Consider the following 26965-nt stretch of genomic DNA (forward strand, 5'->3'; position numbering starts at 1 on the left):
GAAATCTAGTGAGAAGAAGGAGAAGAAAAGAACTTGCTACATATGCCGTGAGAAGGGCCACATCTCCTCCTTTTGCACTATTGGTACCTCATCCAACTCTATCACCATTGATGATGTTTATTCTCTTCGTAAGGATGAGGGTGGCAATGTGTTTGCCAAATATGTTGGTGCTCAAAGTGGTGTCAAGAAAAGAACCATTTGGGTTGCCAAGCCTATTCTGACTAAGAGCATCTCCACTCGTCCCCCCGACGAGGCCCCCGAGCGACGTTTTTTCCATCCGGACGGCGAAATTCGGCCCAGTCGCGCCCCCGGTTCCTCGTTTTCGTCCGGATTTGGCCCTTCATCCATCCGGCGAGCCCACGCCATCCCCGGCCCCCCGGGGCGCGCTCGGGGACTCCGGACGAGTGAAAAGCGGGGAAGGGCCCGATCTGTCGGTGACTCGACGCACGAACCCCACCGCCACGTCGCTCAAAATCTCCCCCACCCCTCGTATCTCTCTCGCCGCCGGCACCACCCCGCCGGCTTGTTGCCCATATTCCGCCGCCCCTCCTTCCCCACCTGCCCAGATTCCGCCGCCTTTCGACGACGGCCTATCTGGCTGCTCTTCCGCCGGCCTGTTCTCCGACTTTGGCCGGCTCCTCGTCGCTCGCGGTTCGGGTTGCCTCGACCACGCCCGTCAGGTGTTCGTCCATTTGCCTCGCCGGCCATGAACTGCTGTGTGTGCCTACACAATATGATTATTGAAAATGAGCGAAAGCATCCGGTTCCTCTGGCTGAGCAAGAAGCACCATATGAGAGAGAGGGTCCTCTTGCACAGCCTAATCACCAGGTGCCTCCATCATGGGCCGCCTTCTTTGCTATGCGCCAGGAGATTCGAGACTCTACAATGCATCACCGTCGCAAGATGATCTGGTGGAGCACATATGGAGGCTCCGAGGCAACGCCAACGCCGACGCCAACTAGTCTGTCTTAATTTGTTTGAAAAATTGTGAAATTGTGTGCTTCATTTGTTTCAGCACTTGTTAAACATTGTACTGATTATCGCCGAATTTGTTTCAGCAATTTTCGTACTTTTGGTCGCCGAACTTGTTAAATTTTATGTTAAATTTGTTTGAAATATGTCAAATGGTCGAGGTTGGGGGTTTCCTGCCGGGGGACGGCTGGAACTTCGGCGCTCCCCACGCCAAATCTTCCTCCAATCCGGACGAAAATTTCGCCGGATTTGGGCGTGGGGAGCGCCAACGAGTGGGGATGCTCTAACCTCTTAGGACCCAACTTAGTTGGGGACCAACAATTCAAAACTTGATCAATAGGTGCTTGTTGGAGGGCATTGGAGACTTGGCTACATCATGAAGAATTAAGGGATCTTCATCATTTATATTATCTCAAGCCAAGTCTTGGTTATCTTGCTTCTATCATATGATCAATGTTCCTCCTTGCGGTAACATGTGCTCAACTCATTTATATTGAAAGTTACTCGCCCCTTTTCATGTGTTAGTTTTTGTTCCTAACATGTGTTTGTATATGTTGTGCTTCCTACTTGCTTTTCTTGAGAAATCAAGTCTATGCATGTTGGGTTGCACACCATGTATTTGTGTTTGTGTTGGAGCCACTTTGCATCTTGTTGAATCTTATATGGCTCTTATGAGCGATTAATGGACAATCCCATTTTGGGGGAGTGATATTCCTTTGGGAATTTCATGATCCTAAACAATGTGTGTACATGAGGAATATCACTTAGAATTGATATTGCGAGATTATCTAGTCTCTATGTGGTATGTCATCTTCATGAGAAATTCAAATTCTAATGTCCATTAATATCTCTACTTGTATCTTATTTGCCTCTTGTAAAAATATATTTCTTATCACATTATGGGGGAATAATAAGCTTTGTGCATATTACAAGCCTAGAAAATGTGAACATTTGAGGTTGTGTCACATAGAATTGATACCGTAATTTATCTCTCGCCTATGTGGCATGTTTGCTCAAACAAGCTCCAATTTGCTTAAATGGCTTCATTGCTAATATCTTTGTAGATCTTATTTGTGAAAGTTTTTCTTGGCATGGTTTTTCACAACGTGTCCCTCAATACATTTTTGGAAAACCATGTGCTTCAAGTCATACTATTAATTGCTTTGCATGTTGGTATGACTAAATGAAGCTATCAAGAAACTTTCTTTGCATGATGGTTAACTCTTATCTTTTACCATATGCTTTGTTCATTGTAAATATGATCTTATGTATACTTACAAACTACCACCGGGAAATATTTCCTAATACCTCTTGTCCTAGGACAATTGGTAATCAATTATGAGGTAGATATTTATTGATTATATCTACATTGGCTCTTGTGTTTAAATTGCCTTATTTATTGCCATGAATTTGTTGTGCTTTGACTCCCATGTGTCTTCCTTGCTTCTTATGGATCTAATTTTTCTATTCAAACTTTCTTAGCATTTTTTAGTAGATATAGGTAGTGTGATGATCCCAGTTGTGTGCATTTTGTATACATATTCTAAATCCTAGATAATGCACTAATCTTGGGGGAGCTCTCCTATATTTGTTATAATGTTTAAACTTCTCTTGATCTTTATCAAAAATTTGGTTTTGGGAGACATAAATTTTCTTTTTGGTACTTTGTGCCATCATAAAAAGTGTTGAGGGTTTGGTTTATTTGTTGGAACCTTGCTCTCTTGGGAGTTGGTTATCTCATTCCTTTGTGCTTAGGCTTAATTAGCTTCTTATAATGAGATAAGTCTTTGGAGTCAATCTTGTGATGATATTGATTCTTTGATATAATTTGGGCAACCATTGTCTCTTGATTTATTTGGTGTTTTGTCCAAATTGTATCTTCCTTTGGTTCTTGAAAGTATTGTGCATGCATATTTAATATATGTATATCTTATGGCATGTGTCACTTTCATTGATCCAATATATAGGGTAAACTCCTTCAAATCCTAATTTGGCTAAGATGTGCATGAAATTCAATTTCATATCTATATGCACATAGAATTGTGGAGTTTGTCCTATATGTTGTAGTGTGTCTAACTACTTTGGACCCAATTAGTTTGGGGACCATTTTGTACTTACCTTTGTGTTAGGTACAATAGATATGCATTGGATGCTTGTCTCAGTCTTGGAAAGAAGTGGTGACTCAATGGTAACTTGAGGCAAGCTAGGATGGTCAACGAACACATATCTACTACATGCACACCAATGCTATCTTGGTAACAAGTATCTTCTCATGCACACTTTTCTTGTATCCAACCTTATGGTTGCATCTTGGCATGAATCTCTTGATTTGCAAATATTGTGCTTTTTGCAAAAGTCTTAATGAAACCTCTTTATTGTGAATGTGAGTAATTTGAGATGAGTGCATTTGTTGGGAAGTATTTTAAATCATGCTCATGATTCATCCATCCCAATGATGCCTATCTAGCAATTTTATTGCATATCAATTCCTCAAGGATCTCACATGTGCAATATAGATGAAAGTGCAAATTTAGTTACTTCTTTTGGTATCCTCGTTTGTGATACTTGTTGCCTTTCTCAAATGCATCCCAACTATCTACTATCCCTTGTTGATATTTGTGATGTATTTTAGTTGTTTGTGGTTGAAGTTCATGAATGTACAATAAGATAAAATTGAGCCTTTGGCCATGCTATTAAGCAAAAATTCTTATTGGTATATTGCATGACTTCGTCTTGGATATCATACTATTTTTCTTGCGTATCTATTGTGTGTGCATGTTTCTCTGTGTATAAATATCTTTGTGATATTGCCCACTTAGAGAAACTTATACACATAAGATATGATACATCTCCTTTTAATATCTTATTTATTTATTGCGTGTTGATTGGTCATGCTAAGCAATATAATTCATTGAAGACTATGATGATGCTTTTTGCTCATCCTTGTAATAGTCTTATAATATGCTTTATCATGCCTTTCACATATCCTCTTGGTTGAGCCTTTTTATTATGGTGCCTCTTACTTGTTGCTCAACTATTTGTTTGTTGCAAGTGTTTAGCTTATTTTTCTATCTATGATCTATTGCAAATGTTTGTGTTTTAAATGGTAATGAGGGAGTGAGGATTCCATGTTATGCATATTGTATTCAAATGCAACATTTTATTTTATGCATGTACCTTGGGGAGCTTCCTCATTTGATTTAAAGCACTATCTTGTGGTGATCATTAGAGTTTGATTCACTTGGTATCTTTTGTTTTTGAATGATATTATGGGAGTGATGATTCCATGTTTGTGCACTTTATACTCCAATGCAAATTGTCTAGTTTTGTGCACAAACCTTGGGGAGCTTCCTCATATTATTTAGAGCAATCTTCTTGATCTTATCATAATATCTATCTTTCTTTTGGTATCTTCTTTGTGGTTCATTTGGTTGCTTGCTTCATTTGTTGAAGCTTCTAGACTTTGTTATCTTTTTGCAATCTTTGATCCTATCTATAGTGTGATTCCTTCCGAATATTCGTCATTGGATACGTGCATTTGATTCCACTCAAATTATGAGAAATGCACACGCTATGGAGGAACTCTCACTATATTGACCTTCTAAATTTTTCACCCATTTCGGCAATTGGTGCCAATGGGGGAGAAGTTTGGAGGGTTTAAGAGAATTTGGTTATGTCTTTGCTTTGTGCTTAAGCATGTGCCTTTATTGCATTGCATCTTGTTGCTTTGCATAGTTGAATAGTTAGAGGAAACTCCACTAGGCTTTGAATGCCAATATATGCAATGAAAGTCAAGATCATTCACACACGCATATATTATGGGGGAGTTTGCTCTATATATTCAACTTGGTTGCTACTTCAATTCCTTATATAAACCCTCTCAAAGAGATTGTCATCAATTACCAAAATGGGGGATATTGAAAGTGCATGGAGCCCCCATGTGTGGTTTTGGTAATTAATGACAATCCCTATGGACTAATGTTTGCATTGAGTTATATTTGTAGGAGTTGTCCATAGGCAATTCTTGAACCATATGTTGGCTTCAAGGTTGCAATAAGAAAAATTTGATGAAGGATATCAAGTGTTAAGTATGTCTTGAAGATGAAGATGAAGTGAGCCCTCAAGTGACTTCAAGACATCAACATGTTTGTATTAGGTTGCAATAAGAAGAAATTGATGAAGGATATCAAGTGTCAAGTATGTCTTGAAGACGAAGATGAAGTGAGCCCTCAAGTGACTTCAAGACATCAACATGATGAAGAATGAAGAAATGAAGTGCAAGTTCAAGATGAGCCATCCCGAAGAGATCCTTTGCTTGAGTCTTGCCATCCATATGGTGATCATGGATATGTGAAGATGCGCCGAAGAAGAAGCTCTCCCATGGTGGATTATGGGGGAGCAATCCACATGGTGGTCATGGTTATGTGAAGATGCGCCGAAGAAGAAGCTCTCCCATGGTGGATTATGGGGGAGCAATCCACAAGACTTCGTCAAGCAAGTACAAGCAAGAAAGGCGTTCCATCTTGTTGAGGTCAAGATCGTCGTCATCGAGCTCAAGTGGAATGCGCAAGTATAAGGTTTGCTCTTGATAGGGTTTCTTTCTCACCGTCTCATAGTGTAGTTGGAGACCGGTTTATAGTTTAGTTGCCGTACTATCAAGAGGGCTCTCGAGTGAGTAACTTGATCATATTGTTCGGAGAGAGCTCAAACCTTTGCATCCTTGCATCATCTTTCTTGGTTGTTATTTGGACCTTATCCATGTGATGTTTTAGAGCTTGTGCTTATTCTCATGACAAGCTCTAGTTCATCAAAAACGGATTTCGCATAGATCATTTGTTGCGTTTTCGAGTTAGATTCATCATCTTTCTTGGTTTTATTTGGATCTTATCCATGTTATGTTTTAGAGCTTGTTCTTATTCTCATGACAAGCTCTAGTTCATCAAGAATGGTTTTTGCACGGGCAACTTGTTGCATTTTCGAGATTGGAGGTTTTACCGGTGTGTCTTTTTTAGATAGGTCAAACCTTTCATCATTTATTTCTATCCTCCCTTGTTGGACTATGATGGTTTCCTGCATGATCTTGTAGAGCTTGTTCCTAGCTTTAAAACAAGCCCAAGATCATCAAAATCGGAGTCCGGATGTTAAAGTTATGCCCGTTTTAGTTTTGGTGTTTCTGCAGTTTTCTGGGGGGGCGGATAATCCGGCCCGAATGACCAAAACTGGGCAAATATCCGGCCAAATATCCGGCCCAGTCCAGGGGCGTTTTTCGGGGGGCAGATAATCCGGCCCGGGGGCGGATTTTCCGGCCTTGGAGGTCCCAAACGGTCATATTTCGTTGGGAGGGGGTATATAAGACCCCCTTCTTCCTCCTTGGGCTGGTTGGTTCACTTTCTCTCTCTCTCCCCTCCATTGTTGTACTTCAAAGCTTGCCCTAGTTCTTGATTCCTCCCATGATTCTTGCATATTCTTGAGGGAAAAGAGAGAGGAGATCTAGATCTACATTTCTACCAATCAAATCCATCTCTTTGTGAGTGGAACTCTCTAGATCTTGATCTTGGTGTTCTTTGTGAATTCCTTTGTTCTTCCTCTCTTATTCCCCCAATAGCTTTTGTAGCTTTGTTGGAATTTGAGAGAGAAGGACTTGAGCATCTTTGTGGTGTTCTTGCCATTGCATTTGGTGCATCGGTTTGAGTTCTCCACGGTGATTCGTGGAGGTGAAAGCAAGAAAGTTGTTACTCTTAGGTTCTTGGAACCCTAGACGGATTTTAGGCCTTTGTGGCATCTTTGTGGTGTTCTTGGGGACTCCAATTAAGTTGTGGAGAATCTTCAAGGGCAAGGCCTTTGTGGCATCTTAGTGGTGTTCTTGGGGACTCCAATTAAGTTGTGGAGATTCTTCAAGGGCAAGGCCTTTGTGGCAATTTGTTGGGAGCCTCCAATTAAGTTGTGGAGATAGCCCCAAGCTTTGTGCGGGTTCGGTAACCTCCCTAAGGTTACATAGTGGTTCGAGGACATCCCTCTTGGTGGGAATTCTCGAGGAGAATACGGTGGCCCTCGTGCTTTTGGAGTGACTTGTCCTCCACACCGCTCCAACGGAGAGTAGCACTCGCAAGAGTGTGAACTTCGGGCTACATCGTCGTCTCCCGCGTGCCTCGGTTATCTCTATACCCGAGCTCCTTTCTTATGCACTCTACTTTGTGATAGCCATCGTGCTTGAAGTTATATATCTTGCTATCACATAAGTTGCTTGTATTGCTTAGCATAAGTTGTTGGTGCACATAGGTGAACCATAGTATATAGGCTTTGGGCTTGACAAAGTAAACGCTAGTTTTATTCCGCATTTGTTAAGCCCATCTCGTAAAAGTTTTAAACCGCCTATTCACCCCCCCTCTAGGCGACATCCGTGTCCTTTCAATGGTTGACCCAGCCTCCAGGTGCCGCCATCGCAGACATCAAGGTGCAGCGGGGAAGGAGCGTCTAGTTCGAACCCATTGGGTCCAGATCGGCCTGCCACCACCCAATCACCTGCCACCGTAAAGTATGTCGAAGACCGGCCCCTGCCAGCCCGCATCACCGATGTCGATGATGGAGCAGACAGATGCCGGTGTCGTACTCCAGATCGCGGCCGAGGAATATCTGCCGCACCACACGGGCTTTGCACCGGCGATGTTGCAGGCGGCACCATAAGATGGAGGGGAGGCGGGGTGGTCCGAGGCACCGGTGGCTGGGCGTCCAGGTGCGGCGCGCCGCTGCACGAGGACGTGGTATAGATCGCACCTAGGACGGTGTCTATCCTCCCTTTGTATTTTGTAAATCTTTAAAAAAATATTTATACTTATATATCCTAGATCTATTCTAAAACCAGTTTAAATAACCCTCACAAGTTTGAGGTTTGGGACGTAGCACCCCCTCAACTTTAAACTAACAAAGTCAAATGCGGAGAATTAGGGTAATCTAAAAGTATCGTATGACACCTAGAGGAGGGCGGCGAACAGGTGTTTTATCAAATTTTAATTCTTTTTTTTCAATTTAAACTTGACACGAAGGTAAATTATCTAGATATGCAACTATGTGAATTTACCTATATGACAAGATGCAAGCAAGCAATACACAATACAAGATACGAGTAGTAAAGTGCGGTAAAGGATAGAATTAACCGAGATGGAGCACGCGGAGACACGAGGGTATGATTTCCGTAGTTTCTTCCTTGTAAAGGGAAGTATGTCTACGTTGGAGGGGTGTGGTGCCATAAAATTCTTGGACGTCAATAATTTCGACCAGGTGCATAAACTGCATTATGCCGTCGACCGAAAGGGGGCCAGAGATATCTTTAATCGAAGAGTTTTCATGAACACTAGCAGCGATAGTGCGGGCATTGACGAGGCTAGAAATACTCTGACCACCAAGCCACCTATCAGTCCAGAAGTAAATCCTGGTGCCATCTCCCAGCTTGACACTAATGGTTGCATGGATCAGGGCATTGATGTGGCGGTTAACCTTATTGGGGAACATTGCCCAAGGTTTTCAGGATCGACACGCTGAAGCCAGGACCAACTGAAAGGACACGGATGTCGCCTAGAGGGGGGGGGGGTGAATAGGCGATTTAAAACTTTTACGAGATGGGCTTAACAAATGCGGAATAAAACTAGCGTTTACTTTGTCAAGCCCAAAGCCTATATACTATTGTTCTCCTATGTGCATCAACAACTTATTCTAAGCAATGGTTCACCTATGTGCACCAACAACTTATGCTAAGCAATACAAGCAAGTATGTGATAGCAAGATATATATAACTTCAAGCACGATGGCTATCACAAGGTAAAGTGCATAAGTAAAGAGCTCAGGTATAGAGATAGCCGAGGCACGCGGGAGACGATGATTTATCCCGGAGTTCACACTCTTGCGAGTGCTAATCTCCGGTGGAGAGGTGCGGTTGCTTAGTGCTCCCGAACGCCACAAGAGGCTCACCTTGAGGTGTGGTTGCTCGATGCACACCAACGCCACAAAGGCCTCACCCCAAGATGCGGTACTCACACCACACACCGAACGCCACGAAGGCGCCTCACCTAAATCTCCGGTGACCCTCGCCACAAAGGCCTAGGTCACGGTTCCACTAAGGGATTTCCTTCGAGGCGGAAACCGGGCCTTACACAAAGATTGGGGCACACATCCACAACTTAATTGGAGGCTCCCAACAAACCGCCACAAAGGCCTAGAATCCGTCTAGGGTTCCAAGAACCCAAGAGTAACAACTTCCTTGCTTTCACCTCCACGAATCACCGTGGAGAACTCAAACCGATGCACCAAATGCAATGGCAAGAACACCACAAAGATGCTCAAATCCTTCTCTCTCAAATTCCAACAAAGCTACAAAAGCTATTGGGGGAATAAGAGAGGAAGAACAAAGAGGAGAACACAAAATTCTCCAAGATCTAGATCCCAAAGATTCACTCACAAAGAGATGATTTGGTTTGGTCAAAGTATGGATCTAGATCCCCTCAATCTTTCTCTCAAATAGATGCAAGAATCATTGGTTGGGGAAAGAGAGATCAAGCTCACAAAAAGTCAACAACCATGGTGGTGAGCTTGAGAGAGAGGAGGAAGAAGAAGGAGCAAGAGTTAATAAAACAAGAGAGAGAGGGGGCATAAAAGGAGGCTCCACATTTCTGCCCGTTGGAGGCAGCTGCGCGCGTGGGAGGGGGAGGCCGGAGGTACCGGCCAGGTTGGGCCGGTACTACCGGCCATGGTCGAGCTGGCCAGGAGGCCTGGGGGGCGAGCTGCGGGCAGGGAGGGGGAGGCCGGAGCCTCCGGCCATGGTACCGGCCGGGGTACCGCCGGACCTCCCCAAAGCCCTGGAGCTTCACTGAGGCACTCGGCGCCTTAGCGGTACCGCGGGCGGTACCGAGCCCGGAGGCTCCGGCCATGGTGAGGCCGGTGGTACCGCCCGTGCCTCCGGCGGCTGCCCCTCCTCTCCTTTTCCTTTTTCCTTTAAATCAAATTGAAGACAAACTTCAAAAGACAATATCTAGAGTTTGGAAACTCGGATTAAGACGAAACCAATTTTGTTGGAAAGAGGACGACAAGAGCTACCCAACAAAAAGTGAAAATATGGAAACTAGCTGGGGGTGATTTTCTATTATTTTTAGAGGTGCAACACCTCAACATGAGAAACCGAGAAAATCACCAAACTCGAAAACGCAACAAGTGATCTATGCGAAATCCGTTTTCGAAGAACTAGAGCTTGTCATGAGAATAAGCACAAGCTCTAAAACATCACATGGATAAGATCCAAATAACAACCAAGAAAGATGATGCAAGGATGCAAAGGTTTGAGCTCTCTCCGAATGATACGATCGAGTTACTCACTCGAGAGCCCTCTTGATAGTACGGCAACTAAACTAAGAACCGGTCTCCAACTACACCATGAGACCGGTGAGAAAGAAACCCTATCAAGAGCAAACCTTAACCTTGCGCATTCCACTTGAGCTTGATGATGATGGTCTTGACCGCAATTAGATGGAACGCCTTTCTTGATTGTGCTTGCTTGACGAAGTCTTGTAGATTGCTCCCCCATAATCCACCATGGGAGAGCTTCTTCTTCGGCGCATCTTCTCAAATCCATGAACACCATATGGATGGCAAGCTTCAAGCATATGATCTCTTCGAGTTGGCTCATCTTGAACTTGCACATCATTTCTTCATTCTTCATCATGTTGATGTCTTGAGATAACTTGAGGGCTCACTTCATCTTCATCTTCAAGACATACTTGACACTTGATATCCTTCATCAATTTCTTCTTATTGCAACCTTGAAGCCAACATATGGTTCAAGAATTGCCTATGGACAACACCTACAAATATAACTCAATGCAAACATTAGTCCATAGGGATTGTCATTAATTACCAAAACCACACATGGGGGCTCCATGCACTTTCACCAACGTGCACGGAGAGCCCAGCTCATGTGTTTGAGATCAAGTACACCCATGCCAGCCACATACTGAATTATTAGTTGTTAAGCGTTGTTTCAAGTCAGGCAAATTAATGGTAACACGTGGTGTACCAAGCGACAGTCCAAGTGAAGTTGGCACGAAAGGGTTTATGTTGTCCACATGCAAAATCACTATGGTGCTCTCTTGATTTCTCTTTGTATTTTTTGAATCATTATATGCACTGTCCTTTGATACTTCGAAATTTACAATTTCCTATGTACACACCTGATTATTTTTCTAGGATGGTAGTGGTGGTCCACTTGTTGATTTTGATGGGAACATTGTTGGGATGAATGACTATCATGATCAGGAAGGGACTCGATATGTGCAAGGAAATAAAATTGTTGAATGTTTGAATGATGTTTGGTTACGGTATGTTATCTAGACTTGGATCATTTAATCATACTTGTTCATGAAAAATCAATGATATGAATGATGTATACATTATGATGAGATCACTGCATTCTGCAGTCTGGAGGAAATACGAAAATATTGTTTGCAAAACTGTTCTAGTGCTTTGAAGCGCCGTCTAGAAGGTGAGCTAAGAACAATCACTCTTTAATGCTTCTAAATTATCCACCAACATGCTACTCCTCGCCATTTTCCATCAGTGATGCAAGGTCAGTTTATGGTCTGATAATCAGTTCTTACATATATGGAACTACTCCAGAATAGAACTCATCAGTGTTTTTCATTATAGGTAACTCCAATCAAAGTAGCTCAATTAGAGAAAGTGAGAATAAGAACAAGAGCCATGGTGTATCTTCTGTTCTTGAGCCACAAGGTGAATCAAGCCAGAGTAACTTTTATGTTAAGATAATGTTAAACTTCTGATCATTACTGACACATTGCCATTAATGCCTTCATCTTGTAACACCAGAACTCATTGAGGATGAACCTGCACTCGAACTGATTGGCAATGAACATAAGCATCTGCGTGCTCTAGATCCCTGGCCATCTGATGGTATGCCTATCGTTTTCCTGATCCTGACTTTTGCTTCGTCATGAGTTGTTTCACCTTGTTGCAACAGCACTCATGTTTATTTTGCCTATCATTACTCATTGTCATGAATACTTCACCTTGTCCACTAGACTTTACAAAGGTAGTAAATGATGTCTTAAAGTATGATTGTTATCCCTTGCCAGCTTATGTCGATGGTGAGTTGCTGCTATTGGTTGTTCTGACTATTTTCCTTTTAATGAAATTGCTTCACTGCCATCCCATTTAACTGTTGTATCATGTTTATTTAACGAGGAGGCATGCATTTGGAAGGTGATTTTGAAGAGGAATTTGGCAGAGATATCTTGAGTGGACCCGCTAGAAGAGTTGCTTCAAAGATGTCTGAATGTGTTGTTGCACTCGCTTCATACAATGGTGATTGTACTATTATTAGCTTGTTATCTTCTATTTCTTATATTTATATGATTTCTGGTTAAGAATTTAAATACACTTTGCAGACACGAAGAGACATTTTGCTTGCACAGGTGTATTTATAGACTGCAATGAATCCACAACAAGAATTCTGACTTCAGCAAGCTTGCTTAGAACTTCTGCTGATGTAAACAAGATTATTGATAACTTGCGGGTTTGTATTACTAGAGTACTAGTCCTTATTTACTTACTTGTTCATTAAGGCACTTGTTAAGTCTCATTTCATCTTTGCAGATTGATGTGTGCCTTCCAGGTAAAAAGTGTGTTCCAGGGAAATTGCAAAAATACGATTTCTCCTATAATGTTTCTGTTATCAGCATCGCCAGGTTTCGCAATAATTGCGCAGCAATGTTAGTTGAATCACCTCAAACTGAGGTAGTAACTCTTGGGCGTGTCTTCAAATCAGGCAATTTTATGGCCACAGAGGGGTTAGGGACTGGCGAACAATGCAAACTTGATGCAAAGAGCTTAAGATCTCCACTTGCAAAATAACCAAGGTAAATTGCATTGATTTCTCTTATATTTATTTGCTTGACGGAAATCACCAATTGTCGCTCTGTTTTGCTATAGGCTGGAATTGGAGGTCCCCTTTTTTATTTTAAGGGGAGCTTTGTTGGCATGAACTTCTATGACGTGGAAGGAACTCCTTACCTACCAAGTCACATAATTCTGAAAGTATTGAAGAGTTTCAATGCAGGGAGATTTGTCTTCAATATTTTTGTTGTATGGTATGCAAGTGCCCCAGTGGTTTCACGTACATAGTGTTGGTGAAGTAGACCTCGGTAATCAGTTTGATCTTGTCTAGTGCAATTTCGGGGGATACATCCGTTTAGGTTTTTGTACAACGCTAAATACTAGAAAAATCAATTATTACTATATGTTAAAACCTTCTTTTGATCTATTGTAGGACCGTTGCTGCCAATATCGAAGAGAAGCCTAATTATTGGTATATATTCTTTGTAACATGTCTCCTGTTTATTTAGTTTCAAATCAATTCTTAAATGTCTGTTTTTTGGCTAAAATATTTAATGACAGGTGGCCTGTGCCAAAGCCATATTGGTATTATCCGAGTCATCACCGATGTAAGAAGATTCAGCGAAGAAAATTTATATTACAGTGAAGCTATTGAAGCGAATAGACTCTTGCGTTATATCACTAGAATGTTCAAGACGCGTCATTTTGCGGCGACAGCCACATCGGGAGCAGAGCCTAGCCGGTACCAAGTTAGAGGCTATTGCCAAGAAATTTATATCTGGCATGACATGGATAGGGGTTATGTAATGAGCTGTGTAATTTATGTTTTTCAGGAGAATGCAAGCTAGTGAAATACAGTGCTTGCATTCTACCTACTGAGAGACTGCATGTCTGCATTCCTGTTGCGCCAAGCTAGAGTCTTTCATTTCATTTCATGAATGGTTTTATCTGAGGATAGCTACAGGAGGTTACATATAAATGAGCAGTGCACAACTGGATATATTGTTTCAGCAACTCTTTCTTAAATTGTGATGACTTATCATGACACAAAGTTAGGTTGACAGTGATTACAACAACAGATGATCGCAAACCATAACATAAATCACATTAGTTGGCTGTAAATGTCAATCAGTTTGCATGGCCACTAAGAATGGCGACAATACAACTCCATGGCATCCCATGTTGCTCCACGTTATACAACATCCAGGCTGTTCTCTAAGTTCAGTAATTGTTGTGATATCTCCAGGAATCCACATGCTCTCGCATGTGTTCATGACATTATTACCGAAAACAACTAGTATGTCCGCTAATAAGTCTTGTAGGAAAAAGACAGACATGATGATAAGGCTTGGACCACTACATGCCTGAGACAGACCCGTCCTGATCAGTTCTTAGCAGTGAGAGCATTGTTCTCCTTGATCCGAGACCGGTTGTCCAGCTTGACGAAACGCTTCAGGTCTTCGTAAGGCAGCGTCTTGGCGTCTTTCCTCCGAAGTTCGCTCAGCACGGGGCGCTTATCCACCAAGTGCCACAGCCAGTCAGGGTATTCGGAATCTGGTTGGATCTTGGGATCAGAACCCTCCTTCAGGATGTTAGCCCCAAACACAGTTGTGCTCTTCATTTCCTTGCTCAGCACAGGCTTAGCATCAGCTGCACCACCTTTTCCACCCTTCTTTCCCTTGGCTGAAACCGCAAAGCTTCTGACCCCAACCAATTGAGCCGCAGCGTCTCTTGGAATAACTCCACTCTTCAACACTCTTGTCCAAGACATTGCCATTCCTGGGTTGATTGATGTTTTTACTGCAAACATCACAACTATCTGTCAGCTGATAAAAATCAGGGGGGGGGGGGACCCCAATGCTGTCAAAAAAAGGTTCAGAACCTGCAAATAACAAAGGCATTTGGTTTGGAAAGTCATGTGTGGATATACATGTAAAAGGGGTATGTTGAGTATATGGAACTGATACTACAAAATGAGTTTAGGGGTTACTGCAGCTTGTTTAAGCCACTAGATTTTTATTTGTTTTGTAATACAGGGAATTGCATGCAGCTCACAAAGCCAACATGTGTTATTTAAGGCTTATAACTCTGCTTCCAAGATGCTTACTGCAAATTATAATAGTCATCAGACATCAGACACTTTTTATGTTGATCTATTGAATGCACGAACTGCACAATGATTACAGACGATGGTAATCAGATATAACCCAGTCATTTCATTTGAAGTAAGGTTTTTGCGAAAGTAATATAACAGTTAAAACCGCATTCCTTTCTATTGGGAAAGGCCGAGACCAAGATCCTGAAGAACATCGACACTCTAGTTCCAGCATGAAGCACCAAACAAGCTACGAAAAATCAGAACTACAAAAAAAAAACACCAAACAAGCACTCTAGTTCCTAGGCTATTTATGCATAATTCATAATCTGGAATCGTTCGTTCATGGTATTTCAGCCACAAGCATCACGGTATGGTTAACAATTTCATCTACAGGTTCAGGAAAACCATGAGGAAGGTGTAGACCAACAATGTCTCCATCAGTCAACACAAGTTTCTCGCTGATGCAAAAGCAGTTAAATAATACACAAATTCTTTTAAAGTGTAGCAGTCAGAATCTCGGATAACAGTAAACTGATTTCCAGATCAAGATCATTTGACTCAAAATAAGAATGAAACCATGCGTCTAGAGTGAGCATATATGCCCAATTCCAACTTGGGCATAGTCGCATAGCGCGTAACATTTTTGACCTATAAGCGCCTCTGTATGAACATTATTTTTTTATCTATGGATTTTCAGTTTCCTGACTTAACTTCTGAACAGTAGCATTTCTAGAATATCATGATAATAAGGTACTAAAAGGTTTGTTTTACTACTACTTTATCCCCTCAACATTTCCACTACTATGCAATATAATAGCAGGACTACATAAAATACAGGGATCGTGGCAATGCATGACGTGCAACAATCAACTCAGTCTGCATCTGTCCTTGATGCTAGAACCAGTGTCGAAGAAATCCTGAAGAGTGGAGATCATACTAGAACTTGTGGATTTCTACATGAGATTTGAGCACAAAAATATCTCAGGCAATTTACAGCACCATGTACACACACACGTTATACAAAATGCTGCCAATCTTGCGTTCAGGCCACCGATACATCAACCAAGACGAAATGAACGGAGCCATGCCATCTCTTGTGTGCCATCGAGAGAGACCAAGAGAAGTAGCGCAGGTGATAAAAGACCAAGGCTTCATGCGCTCAAACAATTGGACAAGATCACCATGCTCACACGCTAATCAGAACAGTAGGACAGGGTCTGGTACTCGAGTGGGACATCGCCAGACACGAACAACCGTGCTGCCTATTCCTTCCTAATCGGCAGTAGTTTGCCATTCCGCGTTCGATGCAGATCCCAGGGAGAGAGAGGGAAGAGGACTCACCAGTAAGTTCAGACGCATGAGGAGAGAGATGAGTTGCCGCCGTCCGTTCTGCGCGCCGCCGCCGCCACCCTATGCCCGAGCCTCCGTCGCCGTCGCCAGGGAGACTAGGGATTGATTATGGGCGGGCGATCGGGCTGGACCCAAGAGAAAAGCCCAACGAAGGAAGGGATCGGCGCATGCATGCAAATGGACCGAGGCCCATACGAGAAATTCTTGGGCCGAAAGATGCAAATTACTTTTGGGCCACGATTCTGAATGTACTATGCTTGCGATACGAAAATCACCTCACCCTTGAAGTGGGCCCACTTGGTCCATGTCGATGTTGGGAGTGAAGGCCACATATAGTGCATCATCTCTTACTCTTAGGGTGTGTTCGGATCCAGAACCATGAGGCATGGAAGTGAATGGTTCCATTCCAACATCATGGAATGGTTTCGTACCCCGTATTCAGTTCGGGAAAAAGCGAGGAACAAAATGATTTCGTTTTCTATTCGGTTTGGACAAAAAAGTGGAATGGAATGGAAGAATTTTGGTTTAGCTCACCTCTTTGATGCTTATGGTGAACATAGCTCCCACATCTAACAACATACTAATAAATTTTTGGCAGCACTTTTGTTTTGTATTTTCAGCAGTAAGCACTAACAAATATATTCTTATAAGCATAACATATATATGGCAACAAATATATGTATCAAAATAGTCCAAATTCAACCATGTCAAGTTTAATGTCATAGTAGTAATCCAATGCTGATTGTGGATAATGATGTACCAAAATTGGTTGCCACAACCCTATTGCGAACATTATGTCTAACCGTGTGCAAAAACATCGCCACTTATTGCTCCACATTTCTAGCAACTTGTGATCCCTCATTATGTTACAAAGTTTAAAGAAAGGAGCTCTTTCAAATCTTAAGATATTTCTACATGTGATACCGCATTGCCAAATTTTACTATTGGCATATAACTACTATATTAACCGGGAACCAACATCTATTTTGTCATAATTTTGAGGCCTATTTATGAATTCACATCCTGGTGACACCTGTGATACTTGGTGGTTTGATTTCCGCTTTGTTTCTTTCATGTGTAGTTTGGGTGCCGGTTTGGAATTTTCAGGGTTCCTTCCCTTTGTTACGTGATGTGTTTCTTTATGACCTGGGTGGATGTAGCTGTTTGAGTATCCTGCACCCGGTCAAAGCGGCACTAGGTCATGCCCCACGAACTGGTTGTCCTGTCCCCGTGTGTCGGCATGTGTTCTCCACGTAATACCTTTTCTCACGAATCTTCTCCCCGTGTCTTCTTCACGGCCTCCCCTGAGCTCTCCAGTCTCCACCTTGCCCGAGCGCGCTCAACCCTGCCCTGACGAGAAGCTTCAATTCATCACCGACCGGATTTTAGGCCGAGGTTGGATCTCGAGGCGGCGAATCTCAGGGTCGTTGGGGCTGACGGGCAAGCATCTGGCGACGGCGGATCGGTCCGTGGGCGGCTAGCGGAGACCCGTGGAGGCAGGGAGAGAGGGTCGGGAACCGGTGGCGGCGGCGGCCAAACCCTAGGCAGCGTTGCTCCAGTGTGTGCGAGCGGTGATGGCCGGATCGAGCTGGTACCTGTGCGGCTGGTGGCATCTCAGGTAATCCAAGCGGTGAACTACAGGTAAGTTGGGTACTCCAAACCTTGCCTGATGCTCCTTTTGTTCTTGATAATGTGGAGCTAACTAGCTGAGCCGGATGGTTACGGATCGAAAAAAGGTTGCGGCGCCCGGCCCTTTTAAAGCTGCTCTGGTGGTTTCGACCTGGAGCATGCGCGGCGGTCTCCGGCGACCAAGAAAATGGCGGCGCGGCCGTATGCGTCGGAGCAGCGGTGTGGTGTGCATGTATGGCCTACAGGCAAGAAGTGGCAAACGTGCGTGCGTGTGTAATGGAGCAACCAATTTTTGCAATCGTTAGAAAAAGGAGCTTGGTTGTCGATGTTGCCCCTTGGTTCATGGCGCTGTCAGGTGTCAGCCGTGATTTCTTCTTCTCTGTCGGATTGGCATGTTAGTGCTGCTGCAAATTATGGTGGGCCGGCACTGCTGTGGTGGTTTACGGAGGGATCAGTGTTGGTTTATTTGATGCTGATCATTTTGGACCTCTGGTACATGTGCAATTGGCCCGGAATTGTGCGGTGTTTCTTCAGACCACTTTGTTCATGAAGGCAGGCAAACTCTGCGCGGAGGTAGCCGTGTTCTTGCTGTGCAGTTGTGGCCGTCTTATGTGTTCTTGCACTTTTTTTTTCTCTTCCTATGCAACAAGTTTGACTGGGAACTATATTGGCTAATGTCTAACATTCATTTATTTCCATGTGCAGGAGAAGAAACCCTTCCGAAAGATGTATCCCGTCTGTTGAATTGCTTGAAATTACTTGTGCAGTGTATTCATGATCCGGGAATTCAGAAGCGGGAGACACGAGAAAAAAGCTTGATTTTGTTGTGGTGGACTGTCAGTGTCAGGTAAACACTACACAACCAAAGAATTAGGCCGAGTTCCTCCTATTGTACTCAACACTATGAGATATAAGAGGTATTAAAAAGGAGTCATGTAAGTGACTAGCTTATTTTCCCAGTATGTTTATTTCAGTGCTCCGACCATCAACGGCCACTTAATATTCTTCATGACCAACATGTCTTGCCCCAATATCCCAATGCACGACTGACTTAATTATAGATTATTGTTCCTCCTATGTTTTCAGTTAAAAATATCGTTTGACACACCTCAGAACTTTCTTCTGAATGTGTGATGGTACAATGGAGAGTCTACTACCAGGAAATCGAGTGAATATGTTAAAATAATCAGCAAAGTAAGCGATCTGTGTATACAATGAACCTCTATGATGCAGAAAGATGTACAGGTCAACTGACCACCCACTGAGAATTTGCTTCACACAGAAAATAATTCTTAAAAAGGTTGTACCCCGTACAAGGCTTTCCTATGTTTGCCAACAATGCATTTCCTTTTTTTAGTGCCACAAGAATGCATGAATCAAAATAGTAGATATCACATATGCCACGATAGATAGATCACCAACTTAAAAGTGATTTTATTTACACTTGGGCATAATTTTGGTGAGCTGTCATTGTGAAATTTTCATTTGTGAAACTTCTCTCTATTGCAGCTAAACTATATATGAATTGCGAAATATATTGACTATTTCCTGCAGTTGAGTTTTTTTTTATTAACTAGACTATTTAGTAACTTGAGTCCAGTTCTGATTTGTCCCTACATGGTGTACATTCATGTTCCACACTATAGTTGTTTTTTGTCTGGCCAACCATAGTATGGGGATTTTCTAAGAATTTATTAACATGCTAATTAGGCATTTTATTTATTGTATCCACCTTGGACTATGCTATTGTTCAGTTCCTAATTAACAATGCAAGTTTTTTGTTGCTAAGTGATGCTAACAACACTATTTTGCTAAATCAAGAACGCTGTTTGTGCCCATTTGAGCTATATTACAGTGATATTTTCTAGGGACTTCAGTTTGTTCAGCCCAAGGCAAACCACATCACCTATCTACAGAAATGCTCAAAATTGGCATGGCTTGAAGGTAATAATACTGCTCAACTACAAATAATTATAGTTTGTGTTCGGTGTCTTGGTAATGCATCCATTTATCTGGAACATAAAACATTTGTAATGAACGTCTCCACCTGTTTTGAGAAAGTTACTTAATATGGAACGATTAGCTCTATTAGCATTTTCTGATGCGATGGAAAGAAACCTTTGAAAAATTATAACCTACTAGAAAGGGATGGCACATCCATGTTATCTGATGGTTGTTCCCGTGGAGGTAATGCTTATCATAGGCTCTCTTCGAGGCTCCGTTGAGGCACTTGGAAATTTATTTATTTACAAATTTGAGTATTTCATCGTATTTCTAGAGAACACAACATATATTGGCTCACGCAACTATGCTTTCTTTTATGTTACACAATTCTTTTTAAGGAATTACAGCAGGAGAGACTCCTACTGCTCATGTATATTAAAAAACTATTTTACATTACATTTTAAAATGCCATGGAAAGGCCATGGCTCATGCCTTCAACTCTAGACTCTCAAAGTTGGAACTAATCTTACACCAACTATTGTTGTGCATGTCATCTTCTGTATCAATTTCTCAGAATACTGCATCCATATGTGCAACCGTTAGAAAGATCGTCTTGAATGCTAGCTCATTCATGTATGGCCATACAAAAAACTTCTTTGGTTCAGTTATTTTCATACAGTAATTCGGATAAATCTATCTTTGTTTTTCCATACAGGAATTCACATATGAGGCACACCCATCTTTCTCCTTTTATGCACTAAGGTACATGCATCTCTGATGGTTTTTGCATGTTGGGTGTCTGATGAGTTGATTCTTAGGAACTTAGGTAGAGAAAGAGTTGGCTATGAATAACATGAATCAATTCATCAGAAAAAATTGGCTACGAATAACATGATATATCCTATGCTCTTATCTACGATTCTTCGAGCTGGCTATTCTTTCTTTTCTTATCTTCCTAGAGTTGTATTCTTATCTTGAACACAAACTATAGCCTGTGAGCTGAGCTACCTTCTGATAATTACATCATGGTGTCTATCTGTCATTCTGAAGGTGGTATTATTTATATTAGAAGCCAGTCTTCAGATACCATAAAGTTTGATCACACATCTCACTGTTTGTATCATGGTGTCTATCTTACATTCATGATTGAACTAGATAATTGTTGCCCTATACTGAACTAACCTGGCACAAATATCAGTAAGATATCTCCTTTCATTAAATGTTACTACCTCACATAAAATTTAGCGTCATGTGCCAACTGTTGGACTAATTTGCAACACCGTCGGTTCTGGCCATTCCTCACACTCTCCTGGATGAAGGTTTCAGTATAATCAGTGTTCCTTTTAAAATCAAGAAGTTTCAGGCGGTGCAGAGTTAGGATATGTTTTTTCTCCAAATATATTCAGATGCTCTTATTGATGCAACAATAATATAAATATTAGAGGTAAGAATAATTAGGTGAAAGTAGCAGCTAAATTACTTTTGCTGTAATGCATGGATAGTGCAGGGTTTGTACGCTTGGATGTTGCGGCTTATGCTAATATGCTGATGGCTATTCCAAGTTTGTGTGACTCATCACTACTTCTTTATCTCACATTTTTACCAGTTTGGAGAAATAAGGCATGTATAATATTGTTTCATTGAAGGATCATGTTCTTTTTTTATCAATTGCTTAGTTATGCTCCCATTTTCCAATTGATCTCCAACCATTAGTGATAGATAGTTTAAGAAGTCTCACGTCATTGTCCAGTTTGATTGAATAATAGCTCGGGATTAGTCCATTGCGGTGTGTTCTCATAATAGATAGATTTTCTTTCATCAGTTTAATATCTCTGCCAGTACGACTAGATGGAGTTTCAGGATTGTGACAATTATTCAGTTATGTTGTAACTTTTGTGTTATCAAATCTTTTAAGGAATATTTTACGAGGGTGTGTGTAATATCACTACCACTATGACATTGATGGAGTTTCAAGAATGTGATAGTACGATGTGTTTCGAGAGATTACCTTCTTTGGTGCATCTACAACGGTTTTGCATGGTCTCATGGTCAGCCTAAACTAAATAAGTAGTTTTATGTGCTTTAATCCTCATTCGAAATACTAGGTCTTCTTTTAAGTTCGAAAGCTTGCTAACTTGTGCAAATTCAATATCAAGCAACGACGACGAGCTTTTCTTATAGCATGATGCAAGTAAAATTTACCACCTCAAAAAAAAGTAAAATTTACAAATCTGGTGGTGCTTACTCTCACATGGAACCCTACGACTCTGCCATGCTGGTATGGTGTTTGTACTACTTAGCAAAATAAATTATCAAGGGTCCTCAGTTAGATATCTTATATCTGTCCATTGTGCCTTTACACACTTAATTTTTTTCTGTATTTGAATCATGGGAGCACACTATGCTCTCCAAACTCCAGCAAGTTGTATTTTCCTTCCAAAAGATTGGGGCTAATTCATCTCTTGATATAGGGTTTCCTCCTTGGTTCATAGGATTTGTTCGTCTACAGTATTATTCTGAACATACTAGAATACAGAAAAAACTAAAGAGTTGCATCTTAAAAAAAAATAGGATATACATGGCATACCACTGTATCTGTGATTTACATTTTGTGTTCATAAATTATGCTGGCTAATATGAAAACTTCAGTCACCCATACGCTTCAGTTTTTACAGTTCACATCAATATATGTGACATTCATGCCATTGACATATAACTTTGTAGAATACGTGAAGACATATGAATTTTGCATGTTTCTTAACATATGCTTTACTTGTGAACAGGTATTTAATTATCCAATTTCCTTTTATTATTTCAGGTATGTACCATGTCCAATACAAGTACTGAATTATACAGATCTCAAGTTTCATTAATGCAGTGCATCTCCTTAGTGTCTGAAAGCATCTAGAATTCGAGTAGTATGTGGGAATATTGGTCCTTCAGGGGCTATTAATGACAGTTGTTTTGATTTATATATGTATCATGTGTCGTGGTTTGAGGGATCAAAGAAAGCTAGATATGCCAAAATCTCAGGATAAGCTAAACCTAATATAAGAAGGCAATGAGTGACCGAAGAGGTTAGTAAAAAATGTCTTACCTTGCAGTACAGAAAGAATATGTCACCAAAGGGCACTATCTTACTGTTGCAGTTGTCTGCCATCTTTCCTATGTTTTCTCTTACATGGAGTTCAGTCTGGAGCCGACCATATATGGTATCAAGTTATCCATGGAGTTGTTTTTTTTTCTTCTAAACTAATAGCAACTTCTGGCACTCAGGTGACATTGTAAGAGGTAGTACTGTATCGTTCCATGGAGTCAGTATGCTCTACTCAGTGTCTTGCCTATGCTCTACTCAGTGTCTTGCCATTGCTTCGTTAATGAGGTTATAATTGTGATGCATTGTGAAAGATTTCTGCCGGACTATACTAGATGATCAAGCACCGCGATAAGGCAAGCATGTGTGCAGGCGGACAACATTCAAACGAAAACCATGCTCTTTTCTCGGGCATCGAGGATTGGAAATCAAAGACATTGCTAAAGCAGACGCCTACCGAACGGGAGTTCTTGTACCTGCTAGAACGGCATCTGCTCGAACTTTTGTTTCTTAGAAAATAAAATATGAAGGGATGAATATCAAGTGGATTCCAATGTGGAGGAGCCATATATGTGCCCAACGATGGCATATTCTATAGTGAAGAACACAAAGAGCAAGCAGAACCTGCTCTAGAAGAATACACACTGACGAGCGGCGGGGACGGCAAAAAATATATATCACATAAATCAACAACTAATTGGTCCCTCCGACCATAACTCATCGGCATTTCTGGGGATAGCGCATCAAGCTCCTCCACCAAGAAACCAAATCGCCATGCACGCCCACACTCAACGAAACATATATTATTATCCCTTTGTCCCATGATTAAAACAGTATAACGTAAAGCAGTAGATCAAGGTACAGACCTCTCTTTCCTAAGAAAAAAAAGATATGCTCCCTAATGCACTCCATCCTCTCCTTACCTTTTATGGTCCCCATAGTGTGATTTACAGTTCGTGTATGTGGATATGTATCGCCAAATAATTGCATGCAAGGAAATAAAGCTACTAGCTAAATGATATTTTTTTTGTATTCAGTTGTCTTATAGAAACACAACCTTGCATGGGCCAAAACAGTGACTACCGTATTTAGACATGGCAGCAAAAAAATCCCACAAGTATTTATCACTACTAAACTTCCACTAGATATCCAAGCCTAGGCATTTTAATTGTTCCACTTTATTATACATATTACAATCTAAATGGTGTATTCATGTTATTTCATCTATTTTCCATCAGTCAGCCATCATACTGACGCGGCGTGCCGGCGCGCCAATTATTGCTAGTTCAATTTATTGTCGATCCCGTTCATGAATTGGCCCATAGGGGTACGTGGTCTTCTCTTCCTTTTTATAGCCTGAACGGCTACAACAATTGCAGCACAAACAACAAAAACAACAGCTCCCCTAATCATCTTTTTTTGTTTATTCATCATCTTGTTCATCTACAATGCATTTATTTTACCATGAAATACCAAAATGCACAATCTGTAAGGGCCATGAACAGCAGCAAACTATTGAAAAATCATATTGCGCACATTTTACAATCAATTGGACATGGTACAGAGCAGCAAATCATATCAAAAATTCGATTTTAGCCAAATTGGATAGTACAGGGGAAACATACTGGTTGATGTTGCCGCCTCGTGCACCTGCAGGAACTTCTTACCGCCGCCGCACCTGCCTACACCGCCGGCCGCTCCGCCTACCGCCGCCGCGCCCGGCCCCTTCACCGCCAGCTGCCGCCGTGCCCGCCTACACTGTCGGCTCGCGCCACTCGAGAGAGAGAGAGAGAGAGAGAGAGAGAGAGAGGAGCCGCGGCGGAGATGAGAGGGAGAGGGAGAGGAGCGGCACCCGAGAGAGAGAGATGCGGTGGAGATGAGAGGGAGAGGGAGAGGAGCGGCGCGCAGAAACGAGAGAGGATATAGGTTTTGGTTTCTTTTTGTTTGGGAAAATTTGCCACGTGACAACATTATTTTGTTACGTTTGCTGAAACCCATCGTCTGATTGTGTATTTTCTAGATACCATTAGCGCAGGTACAATGGTGATATTTTAGCAGTGCCACATAGTATAAATGCTTAGGTGGAGGAGAGAGAATGTTAAAAAAGGGTTTACTTTCTCTTAATTAAGAGATGATCTTTTAGCACAATCTCTCTCATCACAAATTTTGGATATGTGATTACTATAATAAGACTAAAAAATAACCTATTGTACAGCACTGAAATGTCAAATGGTTTATTCGTACCTGCAGGTACATATCTTCTTGGAGCCTAATCCTTTGCCGTGCCGCTCGAGTACTAAGGAAGAATCAGATTCTAAGTTTGTCGTGGTATCGTCACGGCATATGCTACGGGGTAGCTAAAGAGAGGTGGTTCCTGTATGGGCGTCGACGGTATCCGGAGGCGGGATTGGTACACAGCACACGGTGATGTACCCAGGTTCAGGGCCCTCACGGTGGAGGTAAAACCCCTACTCCTGCATGTCTGATGTATATGAACACATATGAGTGATACAGAGTTGCTCCTTGAGCTGATAAGGAAGAAGCTACTGTGAGCTAAGAGGGAGCCTGGCCGGCTTGGAGAGAGCCTGGCCGGCTGCTCGTATGTGAGCTGAGAGAGAGGCGTATGAGCCTGGAGAGAATCTGAGCCTGAAGGGCTCCCCCTGGTGTGCCTTATATAATGGCACCCAGGGGACAAGAGATGGCCCGCAGTTACTGTACACGATTTGACTACTGGGGTTCCATCAACTGTAGGATACAGTGTACAGTAAGGAGCACTGTTGCCTACGTGAGCCTATCGATAGCCTGTAGGTAGCACGTTGCCCTGTCTGATCGCTACCTTGGCAGAGCATCCAACGTACGTACATGGTCTTGATCGTTCCCTGAACTGGCTCGTGGTGGCCTTGGAGAACCTGGCCACTGCATGAAAGCCGGCCATGCACGTACGGGAGTTGAAGGAGCCGGCCACGTCCTGGGATCGAGCGATGGAGCACGAGGCGAAGCCGGACGGACCCCGCGGACGGTGGAGTCGGCCCAGCGCGGGGCAGGGCAAGCCGGACGGAGCGAGGCCGGCCTCAGTCGAGCCGGCCGATGGGCCGTGGGAGCCGGTCTGGGCGGAAGCCGGCCCAGGTGATGGAGCTGGAACATGCCGCGGACCCGGCCAGCAGCGAGCGATCAGGAGCGAGCCGACGTAGAGCTGGAGCCGGATGGGCCGCGGGAGCCGGAAGCCGGCCTAGCGAGCGGTTCCTCTTATTTTATCTTGTTTCCTTCATATCTTTTGCGTCCTTTGGTATTTTCTTGATCCGCGAAGTCTTGCGCGTTCGTAGACTCGAGGACTTTGTCATACCGGGGGTCATCCCCCCCGACATTAGCCCCCGAGCCTGCGTGGGACTCGAAGAGCAGTCGAGTCGCGTGAAGGGTCCCGAACTCTATGTTGTTGATGTAGATGATGATGGCGATGTCGAAGTAAACCATGGCGTGGCGTGAGTGAGAGACGCGTAGTCGCCAAGGCTGATCTCAACCATGCGTAAGGCGGCGAAGGCGCAGCCGGATGATGGCGGCGAAGGCGCAGCCGGACGAGGTGGCGAGGGCGCAGCCGGGCGACAGCCGGGCGAGGCGGTGAAGGCGAAGCCGGACGAGGCGGCGAAGGCGCAGCCGGACGAGGCCTGACGAGGCGGCGAAGGCGCGGCCGGGCGAGGCGACGAAGGCGCAGCCAGACGAGGCGGCAAGGTCGCAGCCGGACAAGGCGCAGCCGGACGAGGCGACGAAGTCGCAGCCGGACAAGGCGCAGCCGGACGAGACGGCGAAGGCGGAGCCGGACGAGGCGCCGAAGTCGCAGCCGGACGAGGCGCAGCCACACGAGGCGCGAAGGCGCAGCTGCACGGCGAAGGCGCAGCCGGACGAGGCGGCGAAGGCACAGCCGGACGAGGCGCAGCCGGACGAGGCGACGAAGGCACAGCCGGACGAGGCGACGGTCGCAGCCGGA

At 43.1% G+C, this 26965-nt stretch overlaps 1 protein-coding gene, 1 long non-coding RNA gene and 1 pseudogene across 5 annotated transcripts; 2 read left to right on the top strand and 1 right to left on the bottom strand.

Annotated features, from left to right (window-relative positions):
• The first annotated feature begins 8131 nt into the window (after nt 1-8131).
• Nucleotides 8132-13747, top strand: LOC127315710 (uncharacterized; annotated as a pseudogene).
• A 201-nt stretch (nt 13748-13948) lies between these two features.
• Nucleotides 13949-16463, bottom strand: LOC127314806 (large ribosomal subunit protein mL54). The gene is made up of 2 exons (XM_051345336.2): nt 16308-16463; nt 13949-14668 (listed from the first exon to the last, which is right to left on the bottom strand). Exon 2 carries the CDS (start codon nt 14643-14645, stop codon nt 14253-14255), a length of 393 nt encoding a protein of 130 aa, XP_051201296.1. The 5' UTR covers nt 14646-14668; nt 16308-16463; the 3' UTR covers nt 13949-14252.
• Nucleotides 16464-17566: 1103 nt separating this feature from the next.
• On the top strand, nt 17567-23203 carry LOC127314807 (uncharacterized). Of its 4 annotated transcripts, none has more exons than XR_007859916.1 (3): nt 17567-17957; nt 18053-18518; nt 18651-23203. It is a non-coding gene; the product is annotated as an uncharacterized lncRNA (long non-coding RNA). The 4 variants fall into 4 exon arrangements; XR_007859917.2 differs by having other exon boundaries at nt 17568-18518; nt 18651-19889; nt 20605-23203; XR_011748429.1 differs by having other exon boundaries at nt 17570-18518; nt 18651-18792; nt 19814-23203.
• The last annotated feature ends 3762 nt before the right edge of the window (nt 23204-26965 follow it).

The sequence above is a fragment of the Lolium perenne genome, chromosome 7 (assembly GCF_019359855.2).
Source record: "Lolium perenne isolate Kyuss_39 chromosome 7, Kyuss_2.0, whole genome shotgun sequence".
NCBI lineage: Eukaryota > Viridiplantae > Streptophyta > Magnoliopsida > Poales > Poaceae > Lolium > Lolium perenne.